Source organism: Ovis canadensis, chromosome 22, assembly GCF_042477335.2.
Source record: "Ovis canadensis isolate MfBH-ARS-UI-01 breed Bighorn chromosome 22, ARS-UI_OviCan_v2, whole genome shotgun sequence".
In the NCBI taxonomy this organism is placed as follows: Eukaryota; Metazoa; Chordata; class Mammalia; order Artiodactyla; family Bovidae; genus Ovis; species Ovis canadensis.
The window spans coordinates 39,334,073-39,357,263 of NC_091266.1; the positions used below are offsets into that span (position 1 = coordinate 39,334,073).

The 23,191-nt window shown below is 40.4% G+C and overlaps 3 protein-coding genes across 4 annotated transcripts in view; 2 read left to right on the forward strand and 1 right to left on the reverse strand.

Moving 5' to 3' along the window:
* The first annotated feature begins 642 nt into the window (after nt 1-642).
* TAF5 (TATA-box binding protein associated factor 5) lies at nt 643-15,787 on the forward strand. Its single transcript, XM_069566998.1, has 11 exons — nt 643-1,802; nt 4,080-4,317; nt 8,327-8,642; nt 9,403-9,566; nt 9,673-9,808; nt 10,542-10,662; nt 11,418-11,547; nt 12,761-12,925; nt 13,890-14,067; nt 14,253-14,430; nt 14,733-15,787. Exons 1-11 carry the CDS (start codon nt 1,244-1,246, stop codon nt 14,948-14,950), a joined length of 2,403 nt encoding a protein of 800 aa, XP_069423099.1. The 5' UTR covers nt 643-1,243; the 3' UTR covers nt 14,951-15,787.
* On the reverse strand, nt 15,772-21,138 carry ATP5MK (ATP synthase membrane subunit k). Its single transcript, XM_069566999.1, has 4 exons — nt 21,027-21,138; nt 17,618-17,713; nt 17,436-17,528; nt 15,772-15,875 (listed from the first exon to the last, which is right to left on the reverse strand). The coding sequence occupies exons 2-3, from the start codon at nt 17,702-17,704 to the stop codon at nt 17,439-17,441; spliced, it is 177 nt and encodes a 58-aa protein (XP_069423100.1). The 5' UTR covers nt 17,705-17,713; nt 21,027-21,138; the 3' UTR covers nt 15,772-15,875; nt 17,436-17,438.
* Nucleotides 21,139-21,214: 76 nt separating this feature from the next.
* PDCD11 (programmed cell death 11) overlaps nt 21,215-23,191 on the forward strand; it is a 42,693-nt gene continuing 40,716 nt past the window's right edge. For both annotated transcript variants that reach the window (XM_069567724.1, XM_069567725.1), the window contains exon 1: nt 21,215-21,366. The gene's annotated coding sequence lies outside the window, so the exon portion shown is untranslated. The remainder of the gene's footprint in view (nt 21,367-23,191) is intronic.

A 23,191-nucleotide genomic window follows, 5' to 3' on the forward strand; every position in this document is an offset into this window, starting at 1 on the left:
CTGATACCTTCCGGGAAATACAAATTCATAGAGAAAAGTGATGAGATGCAGAGGAAGGTGCAACTGCTAGTAAAGCAAGAAACTGAACAACTTAAACGCTCATCTCCTCCCCCCTCTCTGCCCTTGCCCCTACCCATGTTTCATAATCTTACATTATGTCAAATTCCACTAGTTTTATATTTCAGTCTTGAGATCACCATGTATGTCATGATTAGACTTTCTTAGGAAACATTTGCAGAACACCGCTTAAGGTTCAGTAAAAATAACCAATAGTTATTTATTATGTGTTTAGTTCAGTTCAGTTGCCCAGTGGTGTCCGACTCTTTGCGACCACACGGACTCTATCTTATTTAATCCTCACATAACTCGATCTTCCCCATGTCCCAAGTTCACTTTTCTTGTCTGCACCTATCTCATACCGTTGTGAGAGTCAAAGGAGACCAAATATGCAGCGCAGATTCTTTACCGTCTGAGCCACAACGTAAGTCCTCAAACATGCAGCAGTGCTTTTAAACCTATGAAGCATGTTGCAAAATGGCACATACTGTTTTAAAATATACAACTAAAATGCGGCCTGCTTGTAATAATGGTTAACACAGCACGAATACAGCATATACACATTTCACAATCACAAAATTCAGGTTCTTAAAAACTTTTTATTGAAATATAACATATATGCGTAAAGTTCACAAAACGTGAGCTTGCAGCCCAATTAATTTTTATAAGGCATAAATGGGAAAAAGAAAAGTAACCGCCATCCAGAAAAAAATATAAACATTACCAGTAACTCAGAAGCCTCCGTCTGGTAAATGATATATGCTTTTAAGATAAAGACCTGGTTTTGAATCTTGACGCTTTCCTCCTGTGTGACTTTGGCATTTTAAAAATGTCTTTAGGTCTTGATTCAGTCATCTGTATCGTGAGAATAATGGTACTTTATATGACTGCTGAATAAAAGGTCACATAATGTAAAACGTCCATCGCAGTGCCTGAAAAATAGCTGGTCTGTAATAAATGTAACTATTATCCGGCAAATGCAAGAGGCTGCCCCGACGTCCCACTTCCTGCCTTTTTGCCACTCACTTTTGAAAGTTGCTCTTGCTGCGATTCCTTTTTCTCCTTCTTTATCGCCCCTCCTACTGCCGTAAATTGCCCTCCAGAGATGTCGTAAAACGCTCCTCCCCGCCCTCCATGTGGCGAAAACGCAATCACGCTTGACGGCGCGAGGTGGCTCAGCCGCAAGATGGCGGCGCTGGCAGAGGAGCAGACGGAGGTGGCGGTGAAGTTAGAGCCTGAGGGACCGCCGACGCTGCTACCTCCGCAGGCGGGGGACGGCGCTGGCGAGGGTGGCGGCGGCACAACCAACAGCGGCCCCAACGGCGGCGGCGGGAACGTTGCGGCGGCGTCGTCGGCCGGCGGGGATGGTGGGACCCCCAAACCCTCGGTGGCTGTCTCCGCCGTTGCACCGGCGGGGGCGGCCCCGGTGCCCGCCGCTGCTCCGGAGGCCAGCGCTCCCCACGACCGACAGACTCTGCTCGCCGTGCTGCAGTTTCTACGGCAGAGCAACCTCCGCGAGGCCGAAGAAGCGCTGCGCCGTGAGGCCCGGCTGCTGGAGGAGGCAGTGGCGGGCTCCGGAGCCCCGGGAGAGGCAGACAGCGCCGGCGCTGAGACAGCCAGCGCGCTTCTTAGCCGGGTCACCGCCTCGGCGCCCGGCCCTTCGGCCCCGGATCCTCCAGTCAGCGGCGCTTCGGGGTCCGCCGCCGTCTCGGGCTTAGCGACAGGTTCTGTGGCTCCGGGTAAAGGTGAGCCGCTGGGTCCGGGGTAGGCAGGACCGGCACGGCGGGGAGTGAGCCGGGAAGGCAGAGGCTGGCAGGCCTGCACCTCTGCGGGCTTGTTTTGAATTTCCTGGGCCCGCCTCTAGGGCCACATGCCCGCCCCTTTCCCTAGTGCGCCGGCTGCGCAGTCAAACCCTCTTCCGAGCTGTCAGTTCCAGCGAGAGGCTGTGGAGAGCTATTGAGCCGAAGGATGTATGGGGACGGTGGGCGCGGAGAGGCGGGAACTTTCAGGCTTTTGGTTCTTATTTGGGCTCTTGAGCTTTGGGCAGGGATGCAGCAACATTATTTGTACTAGCGTACTTTTACTATAAATATTTTGTGTTGTTTATCTTAATTTTCACAGTTCCACTGTGAGGTAGACAGTACTTCTATTTTAGAGATGAGAAACCAGACCGAGAAAGGCCAAGGTATTTGCTTTGGACCGCACAGCCAGAGAGTGGTGGTACATAGTGAAGCCAGTCTTTCTCAAAATATAGGCTAAATACCATTGGTATCAAATCTTTTAGAGAAATGCAGATTCCTGGGCATCACTTCAGACGTAGTGAATCAGATCCTGTGAAGGTGGAGTTTGGGAATCTGCATTTTCAAATAAATGCTTCAGGGACTTCCCTGGTGGTCCAGTGGTTAGGGAACGCATGTAAGAATTAAAGATTTTAAAATTTAAAAAATAAAAAACTAAAAAAAAAAAAAGAATCTGCCTTCCAACGCAGGGCATGTGGGAACGTGGTAGGGAACTAAGATCTCTCAAGCGTGGGGCAACTAGGCCCGCGCTCTGCAACTACTGAGCCCGCATGCGGCAAGGAAAAATCCTCGGAGCCGCTAGTAAGATCCAACGCAGCCAAAAATAAATAAATATTCTAAGGATTAAAAAAAAAATGCTTCCAAGAGATGTTGATCTATGGCAAGGTTTGAGACCCATTCATTTAGGAACAGGTATTGGACTTCAGTTTCTGTCTCTGTTGCTTTTACTTGTGTGATGCTGATTGTTACTCTTCCTAAGCTTGAGAGTTTTTTTCCTTCTATTAAACGGGTTATTGTGAGATTCATATATATGTAAAATGTCTGGCACTGACAAGTTTATGCCAAGTACCTATCCCTGACACCTGAGGCTCCCGCTCCCCTTTTTCTTCAGCAACTGTTGTCAAAAAGTCCATGCAGTAAAAGTCATATACAACATAAAGTTTCAAAGGTGATCCTGAGCCAGTAAAAAATGTTTATTGAATTAAATTACCCATTGTAGAGCCTCTTGCCAAATTAACCTGTGTTTATGAGACCTAATCTTGGCAGCATTTCCAGGAGTGAGGTATGAATAAGCGCTGTAACCCATAAGTAGAACTGTGTGCAAATGTGATTGAGAGGAATCTTTTTTGAATCTGAATTTGGGAATGAACTATAAGATGGATGAATTATGTGGTTGATTATTTTGCTATAATCTCTCATCTCTTTAGAAACTTGACCTTCAGATTGTAACTGAGAAACCAATAGAAAGGAAAAGAGGCCATCATAGTAACCAAAAAAACTGAAAATTTGTGCAGTAAAGAGCATAACAGTACTGTAATCACAACTTAAAAAAAATTTCCCACAAACCCTCATTTGATTGACAGATGTATCGTTTGGTATTGAAATATTACAAATAAATACTCATGCTTTTTGCCTTGAAATGGTGGTTATGGAAATTGTTTTAAGCATATAAAATAGATTTATCTTTTGGAAATATAAAAGGCAAGTTCTTCCCACCATTAACATGGTTGTATTTTATAGGGAGTGATAGATGGACATACGTGAAGGTAACACAGGATAAGATATGTTGCTGAAAAGTTATAAAATACTCAGGTAGCTCAGAGGGCTGGGAATGTTACTCCAGGGCATGGCTTTGTGGTGGTGAGTGCCATTTGCACTGAGCCTTGAGAGAAGAGTAATACCGTTGTTTGATTTGCACATACCATGTTTTATAAAATTTGTTTTTTTAAAATAGTGAAGCTCTAGGAAAAATGCTGAATCTTTTTGCTGTTGATCTGAAAATTTTTATTTTAAGATGTGGACAAACCAAAGACGTGTTGGATGGGTAACTGAAACAAACTGAATCCCATTAAAAGATTTTGTGATTGTGTCGGGGAAGAGTGTTTGAGAGGAGAGGGACAAACATCTGTGAAACAGTTCTCCTCTGGACCTTAACAAAACAGCCTTAGTCTTTTGGTGCTTGTCAGGTCATTTTCTTGAAGTTATTTTTCATTTTTTAAACAGTTGGAAGTGTAGCTGTGGAAGACCAGCCAGATGTCAGTGCCGTGCTCTCAGCCTACAGCCAACAGGGAGACCCCACGATGTATGAAGAATACTATAGCGGACTGAAACACTTCATTGAATGTTCCTTGGACTGCCATCGGGCAGAACTATCCCAACTCTTTTATCCCCTATTTGTACACATGTATTTGGAACTAGTCTACAATCAACATGAGAATGAAGCAAAATCATTCTTTGAGAAGTATGTGAATTTATAAAAAATATGTATATATAGCTATATATATACACACACACACAAAATGTTTATATACATCTGTAACTACACAAATGTCAGATTGCAACTCGAAAAATACTTTATGAAGGAGAGGTACCTGGTGCCTCTGCTAAACTTAAAATGAAGGGTTTGATCTTGTTGAAGTCAGGAAAGGCTCCTAGAGGTGATGTTTGAGATAGGATCTGAAGACTGGAGAGGAGTTAACCAGAGGAAGAGAAAAGGGAAAAACTTGTGTGACAGCCCTGTGGCAGGAAGGATCATGGTAGGCCCCGAGGTGAAAGAAGGCTAGTGTGGCTGGAGCAGAGTATGGGGGGTGGGGTTTGGTACTACATGAAGCTTGATGGTTGGTTAGTGGCTGGGACAGGCAGGTTCTTAGGCCATGTTGAGGGTCTTTGTTTACCCTAAGATCAGTAGTTAGTCATATTGGGTGGGATTAGATTTGGCTGAGATTCACTGAAAAATCAAACAATAGCTGCCTAAATAAAAATTTTATTTTTGCTTCTAAGAGCAGTAGAGAATTCACCTGCAATGCAGGAGACACAGGTTTAATCCCTGGGTCGGATCTCCTGGAGGAGGAAATGGCAACCCACTCCAGTATTCTTGCCTGGAAAATCATATGGACAGAGGTCCTGGTGTGCTACAGTCCATGGGGGTGCAAAGAGTTGGACACGACTAAGCATACACGCACTGCTGCTGCTACTAAGAGCAGTATGAAGCTGTGTTAGGATTAGATTACATGAGAGTGACTAGAACCCCAAACAGTATAGGCTTGAGTATAATAAAATTCTGTTTCTCTCTCTCATGATGGAAGGCATTCTAGGACTGGTATGGAGTCCTTTGTGTCTCTTGATCATGTAGTGCTAACATCCTTGTCATGCAGTTTCCACTGTGGTACATGGTGACTCTCCAGCTCTGAGAAATCAGATAAGTGTTCGAGTGAGCAGGGAGGGTGCACATCCTTCCTGGAAGTTACAAGTATTTCTCCCTTTTTTATGTCATTAGTCATTGGCCAAGGAAGGTAGGAAATATGGTCTTTACCTAGATGTCTGTGTGCTCAGCTAGTATTCCGGTGTTTTATTGTGGAGGAAGAAAGAAAGAAATGAATATCTGGGGACAGACATCTTTGCTGTTTGCTACAGAAGTTGTTGAAGAACCATGCTTTATTAGATTTTATGTTTTGAAAGGACCTTTATGTTGGGGCAAACAATGATTGGGGGGATGAAGTGATCATAGACCGATTATTTTGGAAGTTATTGTAGTGATTCTCAACTGAGTGTAATATTATTCCTCCTTCCTGGCTATTTGGAACTGGAGGTATTTTTGGTGGTTGTATCAACTTGACTGGAGGATCAGGTGTCTTAGGGAAACCAAAAGTTCCAATATGTGCAGGTAGTCACACTTGGCAAAGAATTGTTCTGCCCCAAATACTAGTAGCACCCATGTTGAGAAACACTGGACTGGGGGTGATAGTGTTGGTGAAGGGCAGTAGACATATTTATGAAACACTTGGTGAAGGATTAGATACAAATGTAAGGGAGATAAAAGTGTAATTGGTAATCCCTGGGTATCTGGCTCCGTTAGCTGGATAGGGATGCTCTTCACTTAGAAAACCCTGGAAGAGGGCAGGGTTTGTCAGATTGTAGAATAATCTTGAGTTCAGATTTGTTTATGCCTTTGACTCATTTAAGAGATGTCAGGTTGATAGATGGAGGCTATATAAGTGTCTGGGCTTAGAGAAGAGGCAGGGGCTAGAGCCATAAATTGGAGTCGTGTGCAATATTGATGGATAGGGATGAGATTATTTGAAAGTGTTAGTCGCTCAGTCATGTCCGACTCTTTGCAACCCCATGGACTGTAGCCTGCCAGACTCCTCTGTCTATGGGATTTCCGAGGCAAGAATACTGGAGTGGGTTGCCATTTCCTTTTCCAGGGGATCTTTCTGACCCAGGGATCGAACCTGGCTCTCCCACATTGCAGATTCTTTACTGTCTGTGCCACCACGGAAACCAAGATTGTCTAGGAAGGAGTATGAAATAGAAATAAGTCAGTGGGAGGGCTAGACCTGCACCTCAGGGAACTCCAACGTTTGGAGGAGAAGATTAATAAAAAGAGTAGAAGAGACTACCATGTAGAAGAGAGATGAAAGGAGAGGCCAGAGAAGCAGAAAGAAAACCAGGAGAGTGCTGAGTTATGGAAGCCAGAGAAGAGGAGTGTTTAAGATGGAGGTGTGCCTAACAGTTTGAATGAGAGTTCTTCATTTCAAGCTGTAGACCCAGAAGCTAGGGCATAGGTAGTGGTAACACAGGTAGTGGTGATAGAGGAATGATAGAACCCAGGATTCCTGGCTTCTGTGCCGTTATGTTCATTCATTATTCTACAATGCCTAATAGAAGGTATGTAAAGCAAATGTTTGATAGCTCAGTGTTTTGTTTTTTTTTTTAACTTTTTATTTTGTATTGGGGTATAGTCGATTAGCAAACAAAGTTGTGATAGTTTCAGGTGAACAGTGAAGGGACTCAGTCATCTGTATACATGTACCCAAACTCCCCTCCCATCCAGGCTGTCACATGACATTGTGTAGCTCTGTGTTTTTGAAAGAAAAGGCTGATGGTGACAGAATTTCTAAGCTAATTTTTCCTACAGTCCTGTCATCAGAAGGGCTTCCCAGGTGGTGCTAGTGGTAAAGAACCCATCTTGCAAGTGCAGGAGATATGAGATGCTCGTTTGATCTCTGGGTAGGGAAGATACCCTGGAGGAAGGCATGGCAACCCACTCCAGTATTCTTGCCTGGAGAGTCCCATGAACAGAGGAGCCTGGCGGGTGGCGGTCCATAGCATGCAGAGAGTTGGACATGACTGAAGTGACTTGGCAGGCATGCATGAACTGTCCTCAAAAAGCCTCTTCCTCTTCCAGTCTGATGGTGTAGCCATCTCCTCACCTAGGAAGCTGGGATATCATAGGGACTGACTCTGTGTGTCCTTGTCATGAACAGTCTCAGCCCGTGCCAGGACCCCATGCTCAGATGAGGTTATCGGCAGAGACTAATACAAAAATTAAGAGGCTGAGATTTCTAATTTCATTCACATCTTAGAAACTCTTGATTCATATCTTGATGAGTCATGCTAGGCTAACACAGGTAACAGATTAGGGATCTATTGGCTATGTGTCAGAGCTAAAGTCCTAATATCTTTAATCATTTGTTTTCTAAATGTTTTTGCATTGTTTGCTGCTCTTTGTGAATGTTATTGTATGATTTTTACATTTTATATTATTAGAATAATTAAGATTTGTAGAAACAAAAGTACATTTAAATTTAGCAATTGGCACCAAAGCTGAAAGCTTTCTATAATTGCCTTTGGTAATGGTGAGTAAATGGGAGTGTTTTCTCTTTCATATCAACATATTCTTGTTCTTTAGTCGTGTTATTAAAGTACTGATGTTTAATATTTATATCTGATATTAAGCATATAAGAAATCACTAAAAATGATGCGTTTTGTGAGAATGTCATGCATTGATTATTGTTGAGAGGCTGAGTGATAGGTATGTTGAGTTTATTATATTAGTTTCTAATTTAGTATGTGTTTGAAATTTCCTATAATAAAAAGTTTTAAAAAATGGGTTTTGAGAGAACATAAGATTCTAACATTTTCAAATCTCTGCCAATGGTGGCATTCAAATGTGACTGTCCACCAGTGGTGGATATCTTATCTTTCATTTATCTATGGTGTTTATTTCAAATTCCCTCAAAATGTTTATGATGCATTTCACTAGAGAATTAACTTGGTCGTTTTTAGGATGAATTCAGAGCTGAATTGTAATCATTTTGAATTGTGTTACTTCTGATTCTACCACTTAGTCCAGGATTATTCAAACTACTACGTTGAAAGTATTCTGGGATGTTTATAAATATATGGGGGAGAGGCAGATCCCTTAATGATTACATTGAAAAATGCCTTTTTAAAATCACTGAAACAGGTTCCATGGAGATCAGGAATGTTATTACCAGGATGACCTACGAGTATTATCTAGTCTTACCAAAAAGGAACACATGAAAGGGAATGAGACCATGTTGGATTTTCGAACAAGTAAATTTGTTCTGCGTATTTCCCGAGACTCGTACCAACTCTTGAAGAGGCATCTTCAGGAGAAACAGAACAATCAGATATGGAACATAGTTCAGGAGCACCTCTACATTGACATCTTTGATGGGATGCCGCGTAGTAAGCAACAGATAGATGCGATGGTGGGAAGTTTGGCAGGAGAGGCTAAACGAGAGGCAAACAAATCAAAGGTATGGGAATAAGAACTATGTAATGCAGATTATGAAAACTTGTTGCATTTCCATCTACATAATTTACACGTTTTTCTTACAGCTAGTTTGGGGATAATTTTACACTGTATACTAAGTTTCATGTTCTAAGGATGATGTGTATATTAGTGAGGATTTGAGAATGGTTGCATTTAACAGAACCCTGATTACACTGGATGAAACACGTAAGGTTTTTTTCTTCACATAAAATGAATTAAAGAGGAAGGCCCTCCCGGGCTGGTGTGAGAACTCCACCAGGAGAACTGTCATCAAGGGCCCTGGCTCCTTATACTTCCTGCTGAGCCACCTTCAGAATGTGGCTTTCTTCATTGTGTTCATAGGTGGCTATTGTAGCTCCAACTTTGCAGCTGTATTCCAGGAAGGCAGAAGGGGGAGGATATACCTGCTGAATCTCCCTGGTTATGAGGAAAACAGTATTTCTAAAACACCACCCAGTATGTTTGTGTATGCGTTTATTGGCAAGAATGATACGATATGGCCATTCTCAGCTGCAAGGGAGCCTGGGAACAGAAATGATTTTAACTGAGCATGCTGCTGCTCCAACAAAATCAGGGTTCTGTCAGTAAGGGAGAAGGAGAGACTGTCTACTGGGTAGACAAGTACAGAATCGGTTTCAGGATATAAATGACCCTATTATAATTGTGATTCCTATCAAGATACTAAAAAGATGTATCAAGAAACAAAAAAGTGATTTTAAAAAATTGACTCTCTTGACTTGTAGGTATTTTTTGGCTTATTAAAAGAGCCAGAAATTGAGGTGCCTTTGGATGATGAGGATGAAGAAGGAGAAAATGAAGAAGGAAAACCTAAAAAAAAGAAGCCTAAAAAAGATAGTATTGGATCCAAAAGTAAAAAACAAGATCCTAATGCTCCACCTCAAAACAGGTGAGGGAAAAACCTCAGGAACATGTGTGTAAGTGTAAGACGATGTTATAGATGGTTCCAGTTTTTTAATATTCAGAGTAATTTCCAGTTTGTTTTTCTTTCACAGAATCCCTCTTCCTGAGTTGAAAGATTCAGATAAATTGGATAAGATAATGAATATGAAAGAAACCACAAAACGAGTACGCCTGGGGCCAGACTGTTTACCTTCTATTTGTTTCTATACATTCCTCAATGCTTACCAGGTTGGTAAAATAATTGGGTAGTTTCTGGGAGAAAATTGGGAGAGTCATGGAAAATGGTGATTAACCATTAAAAGTAGCTTAGATGTCTTAACTAAAATGAAGTTTTCTTATTTGAAGTCTTGATATAGATACGGCTTCAAGATAGCAGTTAGAAAAGAATTGGACATTGCTCAGAATAGATAGAAGAAAGTGTTTAAAAGACCTTTAGCAACCTTTTGGTACCAGAATTTTGTTTGTATGTATCCTTTGTTTCACTGATCAGAATTCTGCTAACCTTTGAAAAAGGAGGAAGCTATGTGGTTCAGCTCTCTGAACTTAAGTACTTACTTAAATTTTTAATAAGAATTCTTTATATCCTTATAGACTTTTTATAATAGACTGCTGAGGATATATTTAGTGAAGTACAAAAATAATTACATATACTTTGTACTATAATTATGGCTGATTTGCATTGTACGGCAGAAACCAACACAACGTTGTAATTTTCTTCCAATTAAAAAATAAAATAAAAAAAAAACTGTTTATATATGCATTCCAAATTTGGAGAGCAAAAAGTAAATTATGACATGTTCTCAATATAAGTGTATTTGAACAGTGAATTTCAAAAGAGAATGAAATCTCAAATGATCTATTATGTGAAGAAAAATAGCTGTCATTATGTGTTCTCTCAGATGTGATTATGATTTTTTTCCCCTAAAACAGTATTGTTTAGTATGTATTTTTTAATTGGTAGGGTCTCACTGCAGTGGATGTCACTGATGATTCTAGTTTGATCGCTGGAGGTTTTGCAGATTCAACTGTCAGAGTGTGGTCTGTGACACCCAAAAAGCTTCGTAGTGTCAAACAAGCAGCAGGTAACTGAGATGACCTGTTAGGATACAAATTCATCATTAGGTTACACCAATCTTTATTCTATGGAATATACCAGAACATTGTGATCTTAGCAGAATTTCACTTGATTTTACTTCAAGTCAAATTGTTAACAACATTCCCAACAGTGAAAAGTGTATTGGAGTGGCAATCAGGAGACTGGGGTGCTAGACTGATTTAATTTCTCTGGTCTTCAGTTTTCTCATCTGTAGAATGAGGGCATTAGGCTAGAAAACTCCCTGAAGTTAAAAATCTAACATTTTATGATTGTTTGTTTGTAAATTAAAAAAAAAAAAGAGTCTTAAATACTGGGAGAGTACTTTTCTGTTTTAGCCATAAAAATGGCTAAAATGAACTAAGATCAGGGTTACATTTTAAAGTTTCTTGCTAGTTGTATTGTTTAAACAAGATAACACATGCTCAATAATTTATTTTAATATTTCTGTAGTTTTATTTTATAAAACATTGTGATCTAGTGGATAAATTGAGTTTCAGCCCTAGTTCCAAGGCTAAGTAGCTGTGTGCACTTTGGCATGTTATTAAGTGTTCTGAACCTCACTTTCTTCTCTTGTACCCTGAAATGATAGCACCTAATTTAAAGGCATTAGCATAGTGATTGGTAAGTAGGAGGAACAGTTCAAATGTTAGTTCTTCTCCTAAACTCTGATATATTAAATAATTGCCTTAAATTGTTTTAATAAATGTATTTTTTTAAAGTAATATTTCTGGATCATTTTAGATCTTAGCCTGATAGATAAAGAATCTGATGATGTCTTAGAAAGAATCATGGATGAGAAAACAGCAAGTGAACTGAAGATCTTGTATGGTCACAGTGGTCCCGTCTATGGAGCCAGCTTCAGTCCAGATAGGTAAAATACAAACTATAAGAATTAAATATTGCTAGATTAATTGAGATTAAATGAAAGTTATATGAAATATATATGTGTTATGTGAAAGTTAACTACTAGAAACATTATGCAAATGTTGGGGAAAATAAGAAAAATCCCATGGTTGCCTATCATTCATTATCTTTTAGAATCTTGCCCTCTGCTAATTCATCTTGGGGTACTGGTGTATAGTAGCTAAATTTACAAAATCAGGATCCATAACTTCAGGGTTTGCTGGTTATAAAAATTAGCTTTAGTTTTGTGTAACTCCTATAGGGGTTGAGGATTGCTTCTTTGGGTTCCTGCTATGTGTTTGGTGGCTACTGCTGTCTTCTGCAGAGAAGGCAACGGCACCGCACTCCAGTACTCTTGCCTGGAAAATCCCATGGACCGAGGAGCCTGGTAGGCTGCAGTCCATGGAGTCGCTAAGAGTTGGACACGACTGAGCGACTTCACTTTCACTTTTCACTTTCATGCATTGAAGGAAATGGCAACCCACTCCAGTGTTCTTGCCTGGAGAATCCCAGGGACGGGGGAGCCTGGTGGACTGCCGTCTGTGGGGTCGCAGAGTCGGACATGACTGAAACAATTCAGCAGCAGCAGCAGCAGTCTTCTGTCATCTCCAAATTCACAACAGATTCCTGCTATTAAAGGCATATTACCTATCAACTGAAGATTTATCTTTGTATAATCAAAAGAACTAATACTGATAAGGGAATTAGAAACCCATGAAAATGTTTATTTTTCATGATCTCTTAATATTCTATAGCAATATGGGGAGGGTATTTGTTTTGTAATACCATCTATGTCTTATTGCTTTCAGTCCAAAATCGTTCATAAAGATTTTCATCTTTACGAAACTTAGAGTAGAAGCCTTTTTCAGGTGACCTGATTTGACCATACTTTTTGTCATTACCCCTTGTTTTGTTTTGTTTTTTTCCAAAGAACTGTGATTTTCTTAATAGATACTGTTTTTTAAAAAACCTAAGCTTATTCAGTAGGTGCTCAGTGGATGTAGTGTCATGGCCAACATTAGTACTTTCAACTCTTGTTATCTACTGTGAATTTCAGGCATAAATTAAAACTGAGATGTAGTAGTCAGTTACCTATATTTAACATATACAAACATACAGAGAAACTGGACAGGTAACTAAGTTATTCTAGGAATCAAATACGTTACCTTCTCTTTTCTCAGGAACTACCTGCTCTCCTCTTCAGAGGATGGAACTGTTAGATTGTGGAGTCTTCAAACATTTACTTGCTTGGTGGGATATAAAGGACACAACTATCCAGTGTGGGACACACAGTTTTCTCCATATGGATATTATTTTGTATCAGGGGGCCATGACAGAGTAGCTCGGTAAGAACATTATGAGCTTAGGACTGGGCCTGTTCAACGAACAGAATGGTTTCTTGTTGGGAATTACAAACCCCAGCCAACTTATTTTCACTTCTGTTATTATCAGCTTTTTGAGAATGTCAGCATTGGTATGTCATCTGAAAACTAATTTGGGACAGAAATATTTCTGTCTGCAATCATGTCTACACCAAGAGTCCATGCCCTCCCCTTCCCCAAGTGGATACTAAACCTTGTCTTTTGCGGCCACTGTGAGCCCTTTCCCTGTCATATCTTTAAAAGTTCAGGATGAGGTAGCTTGGGTTTGAAATTATTTGTGGTCGCTCCCCTCCCCCCCCACCACTGGGGGCTTCCCTTGTGGCTCAATTAGTAAAGAATCTGCCTGCAATGCCAGAGACCCGGGTTTGATCCCTGGGTTGGGAGGATCCCTTGGAGAAGGAAGTAGCAACCCACTCTAGTTATTCTTGCTTGGGAAATCCCGTGCAGAATAGCCTGGTGGCTTCAGTGTATGGGGCTGCAGAGTCGGACACAACTTGGTGAGTAAACCACCATGTGGTAGCCAAAACGAGGGAAAAATACTCTAGCAGTTAGACTAGGAGTTAGAGTGTACATTCAGAGAATTAAAGGATTATAGAATTAAAAACCTTTTGGACCATGTTAACTGTTTTAAGAATGTTTAGGGAATTCCCTGGTAGTCCAGTGGTTAGGACTTGGTGCTTTCACTGCTGAGGGCACTAGTTAAATCCCTGGTTGGGGAACTAAGATCCTGCAAGCTACATGGCATAGCTTTAAAAAAACACAAAAGATTAGTCTCTAAGTCATTCTGTCCTCCTTTCCCTCAGGTAAACTAGTGAGGGGGACCCACTTACGCTAATATTTCACATGGTTGTTTCTGTATTTTGGATAGAACTTGGCATTTCAGAGTTAACTACTAATTACCTTGTGTGTTCAATAATTTTTTAAAAAGGCTCTGGGCTACAGATCACTATCAGCCTTTACGGATATTTGCTGGCCATCTTGCTGATGTGAATTGTACCAGATTCCATCCAAATTCTAATTATGTTGCTACGGGCTCTGCAGACAGAACTGTGCGGCTCTGGGATGTCCTGAATGGGAACTGCGTAAGGATATTCACTGGACACAAGGTATTTTAACTTTCATTATTCCAGCACACAAGGTTAAGATTAAAAATAGTTTAAAAATTAACTAGTGACATACATTTTAAAGATACTGTCAACACCACTCAAGTTTATGTTAATATAGTTCTTTTGTCTCATTTTCCTAGGTGTTTTTAACCTTACTTTTGATTCTTGTCATGACTTTATTTTAGGGACCAATTCATTCCTTGACATTTTCTCCCAATGGGAGATTCCTGGCTACAGGAGCAACAGATGGCAGAGTACTCCTTTGGGATATTGGACATGGTTTGATGGTTGGAGAGTTAAAAGGACACACTGATACAGTCTGTTCACTTAGATTTAGTAGAGATGGTGAAATTTTGGCATCAGGTAAATGACTAGAGCTGGCTTTGTGGTGAAGAGTCAATTGTATATTTAACGGAAGCACTGAATGTTGAAAATTGCAAAATTAAGTCCTGTTTTGGATTTTGCTTCTCCTTAGCATGATTCAGGATTGTTACCTCCATGTATATTGACTTCTCAGGTTAAGCTACTGCTTGAAATTCTTTAGAGGGAATAGAGTTGTTCAGATTTCTTTTACCAGAAATGTAAATACATAAAGCATACTTGACATTTCAGAAATTTAAATATGGCAGATTCTACTAAATGGTTTCCTTTTGATTTCCGCTTAGGTTCAATGGATAATACAGTACGGTTATGGGATGCTGTCAAAGCATTTGAAGATGTAGAGACTGATGACTTTACTACAGCCACGGGGCATATAAATTTACCCGAGAATTCACAAGAGTTATTGTTGGGAACATATATGACCAAATCAACACCAGTTGTACACCTCCATTTTACTCGAAGAAACTTGGTTCTAGCTGCAGGAGCTTACAGTCCTCAATAAACCGTCGGTATTAAAAGACCTTTGGAAACTACTGTTTGAAAAAGGGAGACTAAAAGCAAATACCTCAGTGATTACTATTTAAGCTACAAAGAATGTTTTGTCTATATGGATCTGGAAGTATGCTGCTTAGAAAATCTGTACAGGACAGTTCCACGTTTCTATAGCAACCACATTTAACTAATTTCCGTTAGTTGAATAAGAGGTATTATGTTTGTGGAGGGGACATTCATGGTGCTTTGGATTGTGTGGAAACTATGCATTTTCTGTTCAAATGCTATTTTAATTTATTATGTTAAAAAAATCAATTGATTTCAATAATTCATCCTGCTTCAAGATTCAAATTGAGTAATATAATACCATGTTGAATTTTAGCTGAAGAATTCCATGAGCATGTATGTTTCTGCTGTAAAAATGTAGTTACTGTATGGCACTCAAGTACTATGTTATACGATCCACTAACATTTTTGCTTGGCTCATGATTAGTGGAATGTACGTTAACTGGCTAAGATGAACTACAGTTCCTTTCTGAGAAATAGATGAAGTACAACCATCCACTGACATCTGAATTTATACCTGTTGGATTGAGTGCACCCAAACACTCTATAAACCAGGTGAAATTAACTTCCATGTTCTACTTCAGCTAAAATGGCTACATACAACCTAGTACACTTGAAGTCAGACATTTCAGTTGCTTACCTCCAGTACTGAGCCTTGCTTTGGAAAACTAAAAGATTTAGACCAAGTTACTGCCAGTTTTTTGCCTTTGTTGCATTTTGTACAGTTTTTATATTTTTGATATCTTGTAAATAAAGACAACCAGCTTTTCCAGGTTCATAATTTATTGTACAAATTGAGTATCACATGATGAGTTGACATTAGCTTCTTCAGGCATGGGAACTTAACAGATAATGTACAGTTCAGAATCCTATAAACAAAGCAAAAATAGTTTAGACACAAATGTGTTCAAGTCTGCTTTTAGAACATTCAGTAATTATTAGTAAAAGGCTATGAACCTCCCTGAAATTGAATGCAAATTCATTAGAGTCTCAAAGGAGTCATTAACTCCCCCAAATTTAGTTGTTTCTCAGCTTTCAACAATTTAATCTAAAACTCCCATGTTTAACAAAAGAGCTATCAATAATTCAGTATGATCCAAAATATACATTGTTGTAAAAGCCTAGTATATAAGATACTGGATTGACCAAAAAGTTTGTTCAGGGTTTTTTGGCTTATAGGAAAACCTGAATGGACTTTTTTGCCAACCCAGGAACATTCTCCACCCTCCCCCATAAAGTAATAGTTTAAACAGTAGGAAGGATGGTAGTATCCCCATTATAAAAACAGAGTAAGGAGGTACCTAATATGAAAAACTGGGTTTCCCTTGTGGCTTAGATGGAAAGAAATCCACTCTAGTATCCTTGCCTGGAGAATCCCAGGAACAGAGGAGCCTGGTGGGCTACGGTCTATGGGGTCGCAAAGAGTCAGACACGACTGAGTGACTAAGTGCACACATAGTATGAAAAACTGGGCAAAAAAAACTACGTGTCAGGAAAAAACCATGCATCACTGCATTTGGGCTATGCAGTCAGTCCACTACAGTCAATAATTTGGGGACTGGAAAAGGTCTTAAGAGCAGAGGAAAAAATTTTCTGTCACGGAAAGCTACATTAGATAAAATCTAGGTCTGGGGTTTTCTGTACATTGTCTACTGCCAACAAAATACACAAGCAAGGGCAAATGGGCATTGGGTCGCACCAAGAAGAAAATGAAGTCTAGGTGGGATTTAAGGAAATGGACAGAATTGCTTACATAAAAATTCAAAAGCAAGATGCATTTGCAACTGATTTAAAAGGCTGATTAATAATTACTACCAAAAAAAAAAATTACAAAAAGAGCTTATACAAGATCTTTACAAAAACAAAGTCCCAAATGTTAAAAACACAGAGAATGTTAAAAATACAAATGATACTCAAATGGAAAAAATATACAACTTCATAAAAAAAATATTTTTACTCATCAAACTAACAAAAATCAGAAACTGACATAATTTAACATTGTGGGGGGTGGGTGGGGAGGGAGAGAGAAAGCTAGGTGTCCCTTTCAGAAGGCACTTAAAGAGAATAAACACTTCTTGCTCAAAAGCATTCATTGTAATGTTATTTATATTAAAAATTCTAGTAGGAAACATCTATATAAAATAAATCATATATCCATGAGCACCCATGCATTCAAATTTATAGAGAACATATATGTTATAAAGCAAAATTATAGATATGGATCATAGCCATTGGAAACCAAACAAATACAATATAAAAGAGCTAAATTGAGATATTAACAAACTGTCAGGGTGATGGAGACATGGACAATATTTTTCTTTTTCCTGAATATAATAAGATTTTGAACAATGACGACATTACTTTTATAGTGTGGGGGAGGGGAACCCTAACATCAAAATGGCAAAGTTATTAAGTTATTATCTCCTTACTGTTTATGTTGCTTTCACAGCTGGAGTTTTTTTAGACCTTAACTTGAAGTATAAGACTATCAAAGCAATACTTCCATATGTGGCCAGCACACACTGAAAAAGAAAGGAAAAATCAAACAAGAGTTGTTGTCAATCTATATTATTCTAAAACATAACTACTTAAAGGTATTATTAATACTTACATTCATTCTCCCTGTGAGAGTGTAAGAGTTGAAATATTTTTTGATACCAGTGAAATGGAACTGGGCATCAGCTTCTGGACCTGCCATGATTTCAATCTTTTAAAAAAAAGAAGGCAACAAATTGGTTTGGATGCTGTTTAAAAGTAAAAAGTTTTTTAAAATTAAAGTCATATAAGTATTATATATTGCATATAAGTATTGTAAATTTTATGTATGCTTCACCCAAGAAAGCAGTAGCAAAATGATGGAAAAAACATTGGTAAGAATTTGGAAGGAGGACTTTTGTCTTGGTTGCTATCACACAACATTCCAGAATATATATCAAATAACACATAGAACACAGTAGTCTCTAACTCCATCTTCTGACCCAAAATTGGTTGATATTTTCATTCCTGGCTCTGTCTTACAGCACACTGTACATGGAATTCCATCAGTTTTAAGACTAGTTGAAAGCTGGAGCTTGTGATACTTTTCAAAGTCTCTCAGAGGGGTAACAACCAAAAAAACTAACTGAACAGCTCACCTTGAAACACCACTTTTTACAGTTTTTCCTATAAATAATTTAGGACCTCGAAGGGAAGGAGGAGGCGGGATTATTTATTACCAAATGGAATTAATACATACTAACTATTGGTGGTGGAGTAGAAGCTAAAATCCTTACTCCTTATAACAAAAACAGATGAAAACATGTAAAAAGTGAAACCAAAATAGCTGAAGAAAACATGGGCAAGCATTTTAATCATCTTAGGGAAGGGAAAATACAAAGGTGGCCAAAGAAACACATAATAAACCTCATGATCAGTGAAGGAAATATGAAATGAGACAAAATTTTTTTTTTGAAATGAGACAAATATTTAACCATCAGACTGCAAAGATAAATTTATCATAATAAGCAGGAGTAGTGGGAATGTGGGAGAATAAGCTGTCTCTCTGCTGCCTGAAGGGAGTGTAAACTGGAGGGAGTACAACCTTCCTAAAATGCAATTCTGTAATATCTACTCAATTATGACAGAGTATAGTTTATCCTTTTATCTAGTTGGTTCAATTTGTTCACCAGGAATTTATCCTTATATAGAAATATTATAAAGTGGAAACATGTAGTATGGTTCAAGGATGGCAACTGAAATACAGTTTATGGAAATAACTATAAGTGCATTTACAGGAAACTGATATATGATGGTTCCCATGGGAGGAAACACAATACACGGAGATCTTTAAATATAGACATGAAAAGATGCCCCCTTGCAATATTAAAAGTTCCTATTTCTGGGCATTATAGAGAACATCAAAGGTTCTCAAAGTTTCGTCCCTACACTGTCATCATCCATGGAAACTCACTGGAAACGCAAATTCTCAGGCCTTTTGAATAAAACACTCAGGGGCCTAGCAATTTGTTTTAATATGCCATCTAGGTGATTCCAATGTATGTTAAAGTTTGAAAAACACTGCAGTAACAGAAAACCAAACTCTGATTAGTAATTATATAGGAGAAAAAAAAAACAACCCTTAAATATACAGGAGACTTGAAAAAGGGATTACATCTATAGAGCCTATGTATTTCACATAGGCATGTACTTCTTTTATAAAGGCACATCAAAGGTCACCAGAGCAACACTCGAAAACTCGTCTGTATGACCACCTATCTACCACGACCGACGCCACGCCGAGTCGATTGGCAACATAGACGAGCCGGTCGAGGTCCGGTCGAGATTGGTAGGCAGTGGCAGTGACTCAGCCGACTCTTGATGAAATATAATCAGGGGAAACCTGTGAGGAAGTTGCTGCTATGGAAACCGGCACTCTACAGTTTGCCATTCAAAGGCCTTCAGGGGCATTCACAAGCATAGAATTGGCAAAGAAAATCTCGACAAATGACCTTAATTGTGAACACTGTTTCAAGAAGGTTCTTGTAGCAATGAAGGATTACAAACTTCCCTGGGTCACTTTAGAGGCCTTGGCAAGTGCAGTCCAGTCCAAGTAGGAAAATCTCCATTAAAAGAAAATTTTATGATATGGCTTTTATATTAAAGGTTTTAGTAAACTTATTAAAGATATGCTTTCCCATTCATCTTCAGGACTGATTTCTGGATTCTTAACAGTGTCAGGCAGGTTTCTAGGAAAAACCCTACAGAAAACAAGGGCTTAATTCCCACTAACTTGTGTCTAACAAACATTTTCAGAATGTGGTATCCAACTGAAACAATCTTAAGGTGCCTTAAATCTCCCTCTATACAATACAGAAGGAAGGCTGATGTCTGCAATATTCCACAGAGGACTAATTTTGACTGTAGGGGATGGCACAGTTTACCAGCGGCAATTTAGTCGAGATAGAAAACGCTGAGATGGAAGGGTAAGTGAGATGTTGCCGCTAAACAACTGCAGCAAAGCCTGTAAGTACTGCGGTTAGTATCCTCAGCAAACTCCAGGTTACTTTTGGGCAAAGATCAGGAATCCTTGTGTTAAGTGTACTTCGTGGAATAATTAAACCGAAACTTGGTTTCCTTTTGAGTTATACATCAGTTGAGAAAGACATGAATGAAAAATACCTAAGATTAAACAGAACCATACTAACTGTTAAACCGTAGCCTATGGCAAAGTCTAAGCCATGGGGTCTTCGCTTCTGTTTCTAACTGCCCGGCGAACTACTTTTAAATATAATTAATCTTTACATGCTTCTCTTCACCTGTAAAATGAGCACTTTAGAAAAAGCCCAAAGTGACCCACGAGCCTCGCTACTTTCTGTTTTTCGGTACTACTAATCGGCCTGACTGGACACCTACCTGAAACGGTGAGATCTCGCGGGAAAAGAGGCAAACACAAGAGACAGCTGCTCAGGTACCAGAAGCTGCCTCTGGTACAAGGAGTTTATAGCTCTCTGTTCTAGCTACTACTAGTGAAAGGGCTTCCCGCCGACCGAACACAGATATCTAAGCCGCTTGCTCGGGGCCAGGCCACACTCACTCACCAGACGAAGGCTGCAGCGCAGCTAAAGGAACTGGCTGGACAGCTTCCTAAGCATAGCTCGGTGGAAACAAACTGCTTTGGGCATACGGTGGACGAGAGATTACTATGACGAGAGGAGGGGTCATAAGTCCGAGTTCTGATCCAATATTACGTCACTGAGTGACCTTGGGGGGGCCTCCCTTCCCTGCGGGCCTCCTTTTCTCCACTGGAAAATACATTCTAAGGGCCTTTAGGAGCCTCGCGCCGAGGCTTCCCAGTCACTGTCCGAACACTCACGCCCGGCCTTCATTTTCCCTAATTCCTTTTCTAATCACCACCACTCTCCGCCAGCCCCCACCAAAGCGAAGGCCTCGCGGTGTGCCCGGACCAGGAGACAGTCTGATTCCATGCCGGCCCCACAGAGCGGAGACGCGTGGTCTAAATCCATGTTCCCCTCCACACTCACCTTTCAAGGGGTTCAAACTCCACAGCCTGTGTCCTTCACCGTACGCTGCTGCCCCTCGATCCCGCCGGAAGACACCGCCTCCCCCTCACCGTTCAACGGGCCTGAAGGGTTCGGCCCTCTGCGTCGATTGGCTACCTTTCTAAACCCCGCCCTTCCGTTTCCTGTCTCTACATCTCCTCCCCCTCCCTGTAGAACTGGATCCAGTATAGCAACGGAAATAGGGCATTGAGCCTGCCCACGCTTCCGGAAGAGCAGCTTTAGGCTGCGGGTGTACCAGTCTCCGCGTGTGTGATTGCCGTGGCGCGGCCTCTGAAGTAGACGTGCTGGCGTCCCGGGGCTGGTGAGTGGGGGCAAAAGCGACAAGGGTGGAAACTTCGTGGCTTCCAGGGCTGTCCCAAGACTAGCTGCTTTGGATCCCTGCCATGCACCCGCAGTGCCGGGTGAGTGGTTAGGCCACCGCATTCCACCTCTGAAGCCGGCTCTGCTGGAGTGGTCCCTATAACGTCAGGTTATGTTCCTAGGAAGTAGCTCAGATCCCTTTGTCTCAGGGTCGCTTTACTCTTTGAAGTTTCAGTTTCCCCTTTTGTGAAGTAAGATTAAGGGTCAAATTCCTAGTAAACTTGACCGCATTGCTTTGTCTTTTTTTTTTTTCCTTTTACGAAATACATTCATTCCTTATTCTAACTCCTTCTAGGCTCCCTCTAGGTCCTCAGCTCTTCCACAGTCTCAAGCCTTTTTAGATTCCTATTTCCAAGTGTCTCTCAGAACCAGCTCCTCCTCCTGTTCTCAGTTAAACCGAGTTCTGGTGCTCGTTATTTCTCTATTGGCTTTTCCTGCCGTTTAATACTACCCGGTGTGTACCTTCCTTCAGTTCTATCTCCTTGTGGCGCTAACGGTAAAGAACCCTCCTGCCAGTGCAGGAGACATAAGAGAGGCAGGTTCGATCCCTGGGTTGGGAAGATCCCCTGGAGGAAGAAATGGCAACCCATTCCAGTATCTTGCCTGGAGAATCCCATGAGCTGAGGAGCTTAGCGGGCTACAGTCTGTAGGGTCGCGAAGAGTCGGACAGAACCGAAGCTGCTTAGCACGCGCTCGGTTTACCTTCGAAGCTTCAGTCCTGTCTCCTTGTCCAGGCTATAGCCTGCAGTATATATATGTTTTGGTTACTGTTCTGTCTTTTCCTTTTCTTAAGGGTCTAACTTACCCAAGTAAAAGTTAATTTACTCACATCCAATGAAAGATCTGACACAGAGAGAGCTCAATCTGTCTTTTAAAATGTAATTCCAATTATTATGCTTTATTCACCTTGTAATCTAGTTGAACAGTTCTTCAAAGAAAGACAAGCAAGCTTGTGAGCAGTTTTAAATATTTTTAAAGTTATGTATTATTTATTTGTTTGGCTGCACTGAGTCTTTGTTTCTGCAGGCTTTCTAGTTGTGGCGAGCAGGGGCTTCTCTAGTTGCAGTACACAGGCTTCTCAGTGCAGTGGCTTCTCCTTGTGGAGAACAGGCTCTGGGGTGCTGCAGCTTTAGTAGTTGTAATGCATGGGCTTAGTTGTTCATGGCATGTGGAATCTTCCTGGACCCAGGGATCAAAATGGTGTCCCCTGCATTGCCAGGAGGATCCTTAACCACTAGACCACCAGAGAAGTCTTTGTAAGCAGTTTGACAGACGTATTGCTGCTCAAAATAATTGGCTTTTCCTGTCTCCATGCTCTTTCTCATATTCCTCCTGCTTTTCCCTTTCCACCTGTCAAAATCCTGTTCATCTTTTAACACGCAGTTCAAAGGCATCTTTTTAAGGAAGCCTTCCTCCTTTGCTGAAGCCTTATTATTTTCTACCTTCTTGTTGATAGTTTGTAACCTGATCTGTATTTTAGATTATTTGCAGAATTGTTTTATCTTAGATGTGTGTGCGTTCTTTGAAGATAAGGGGTTATGTAGTCATTTGAGTATCCGTGACTTAACTGATGCTGTTTAATGATGCTCCATTGAAAGTATAACTTACTGGAGAAAAATATGTGAACGTGTGGTTTTGAAGCAAAGACCTTTGGAAAGATGAATTATGGATTCTGTTGCCTGGCATCAAACCATCCAGTTCTTAGTCTTGAATGCTGTCTAGCACACTGGTGCTAGAAGGCTCTGTCTCTTGCCCATCGATCACAG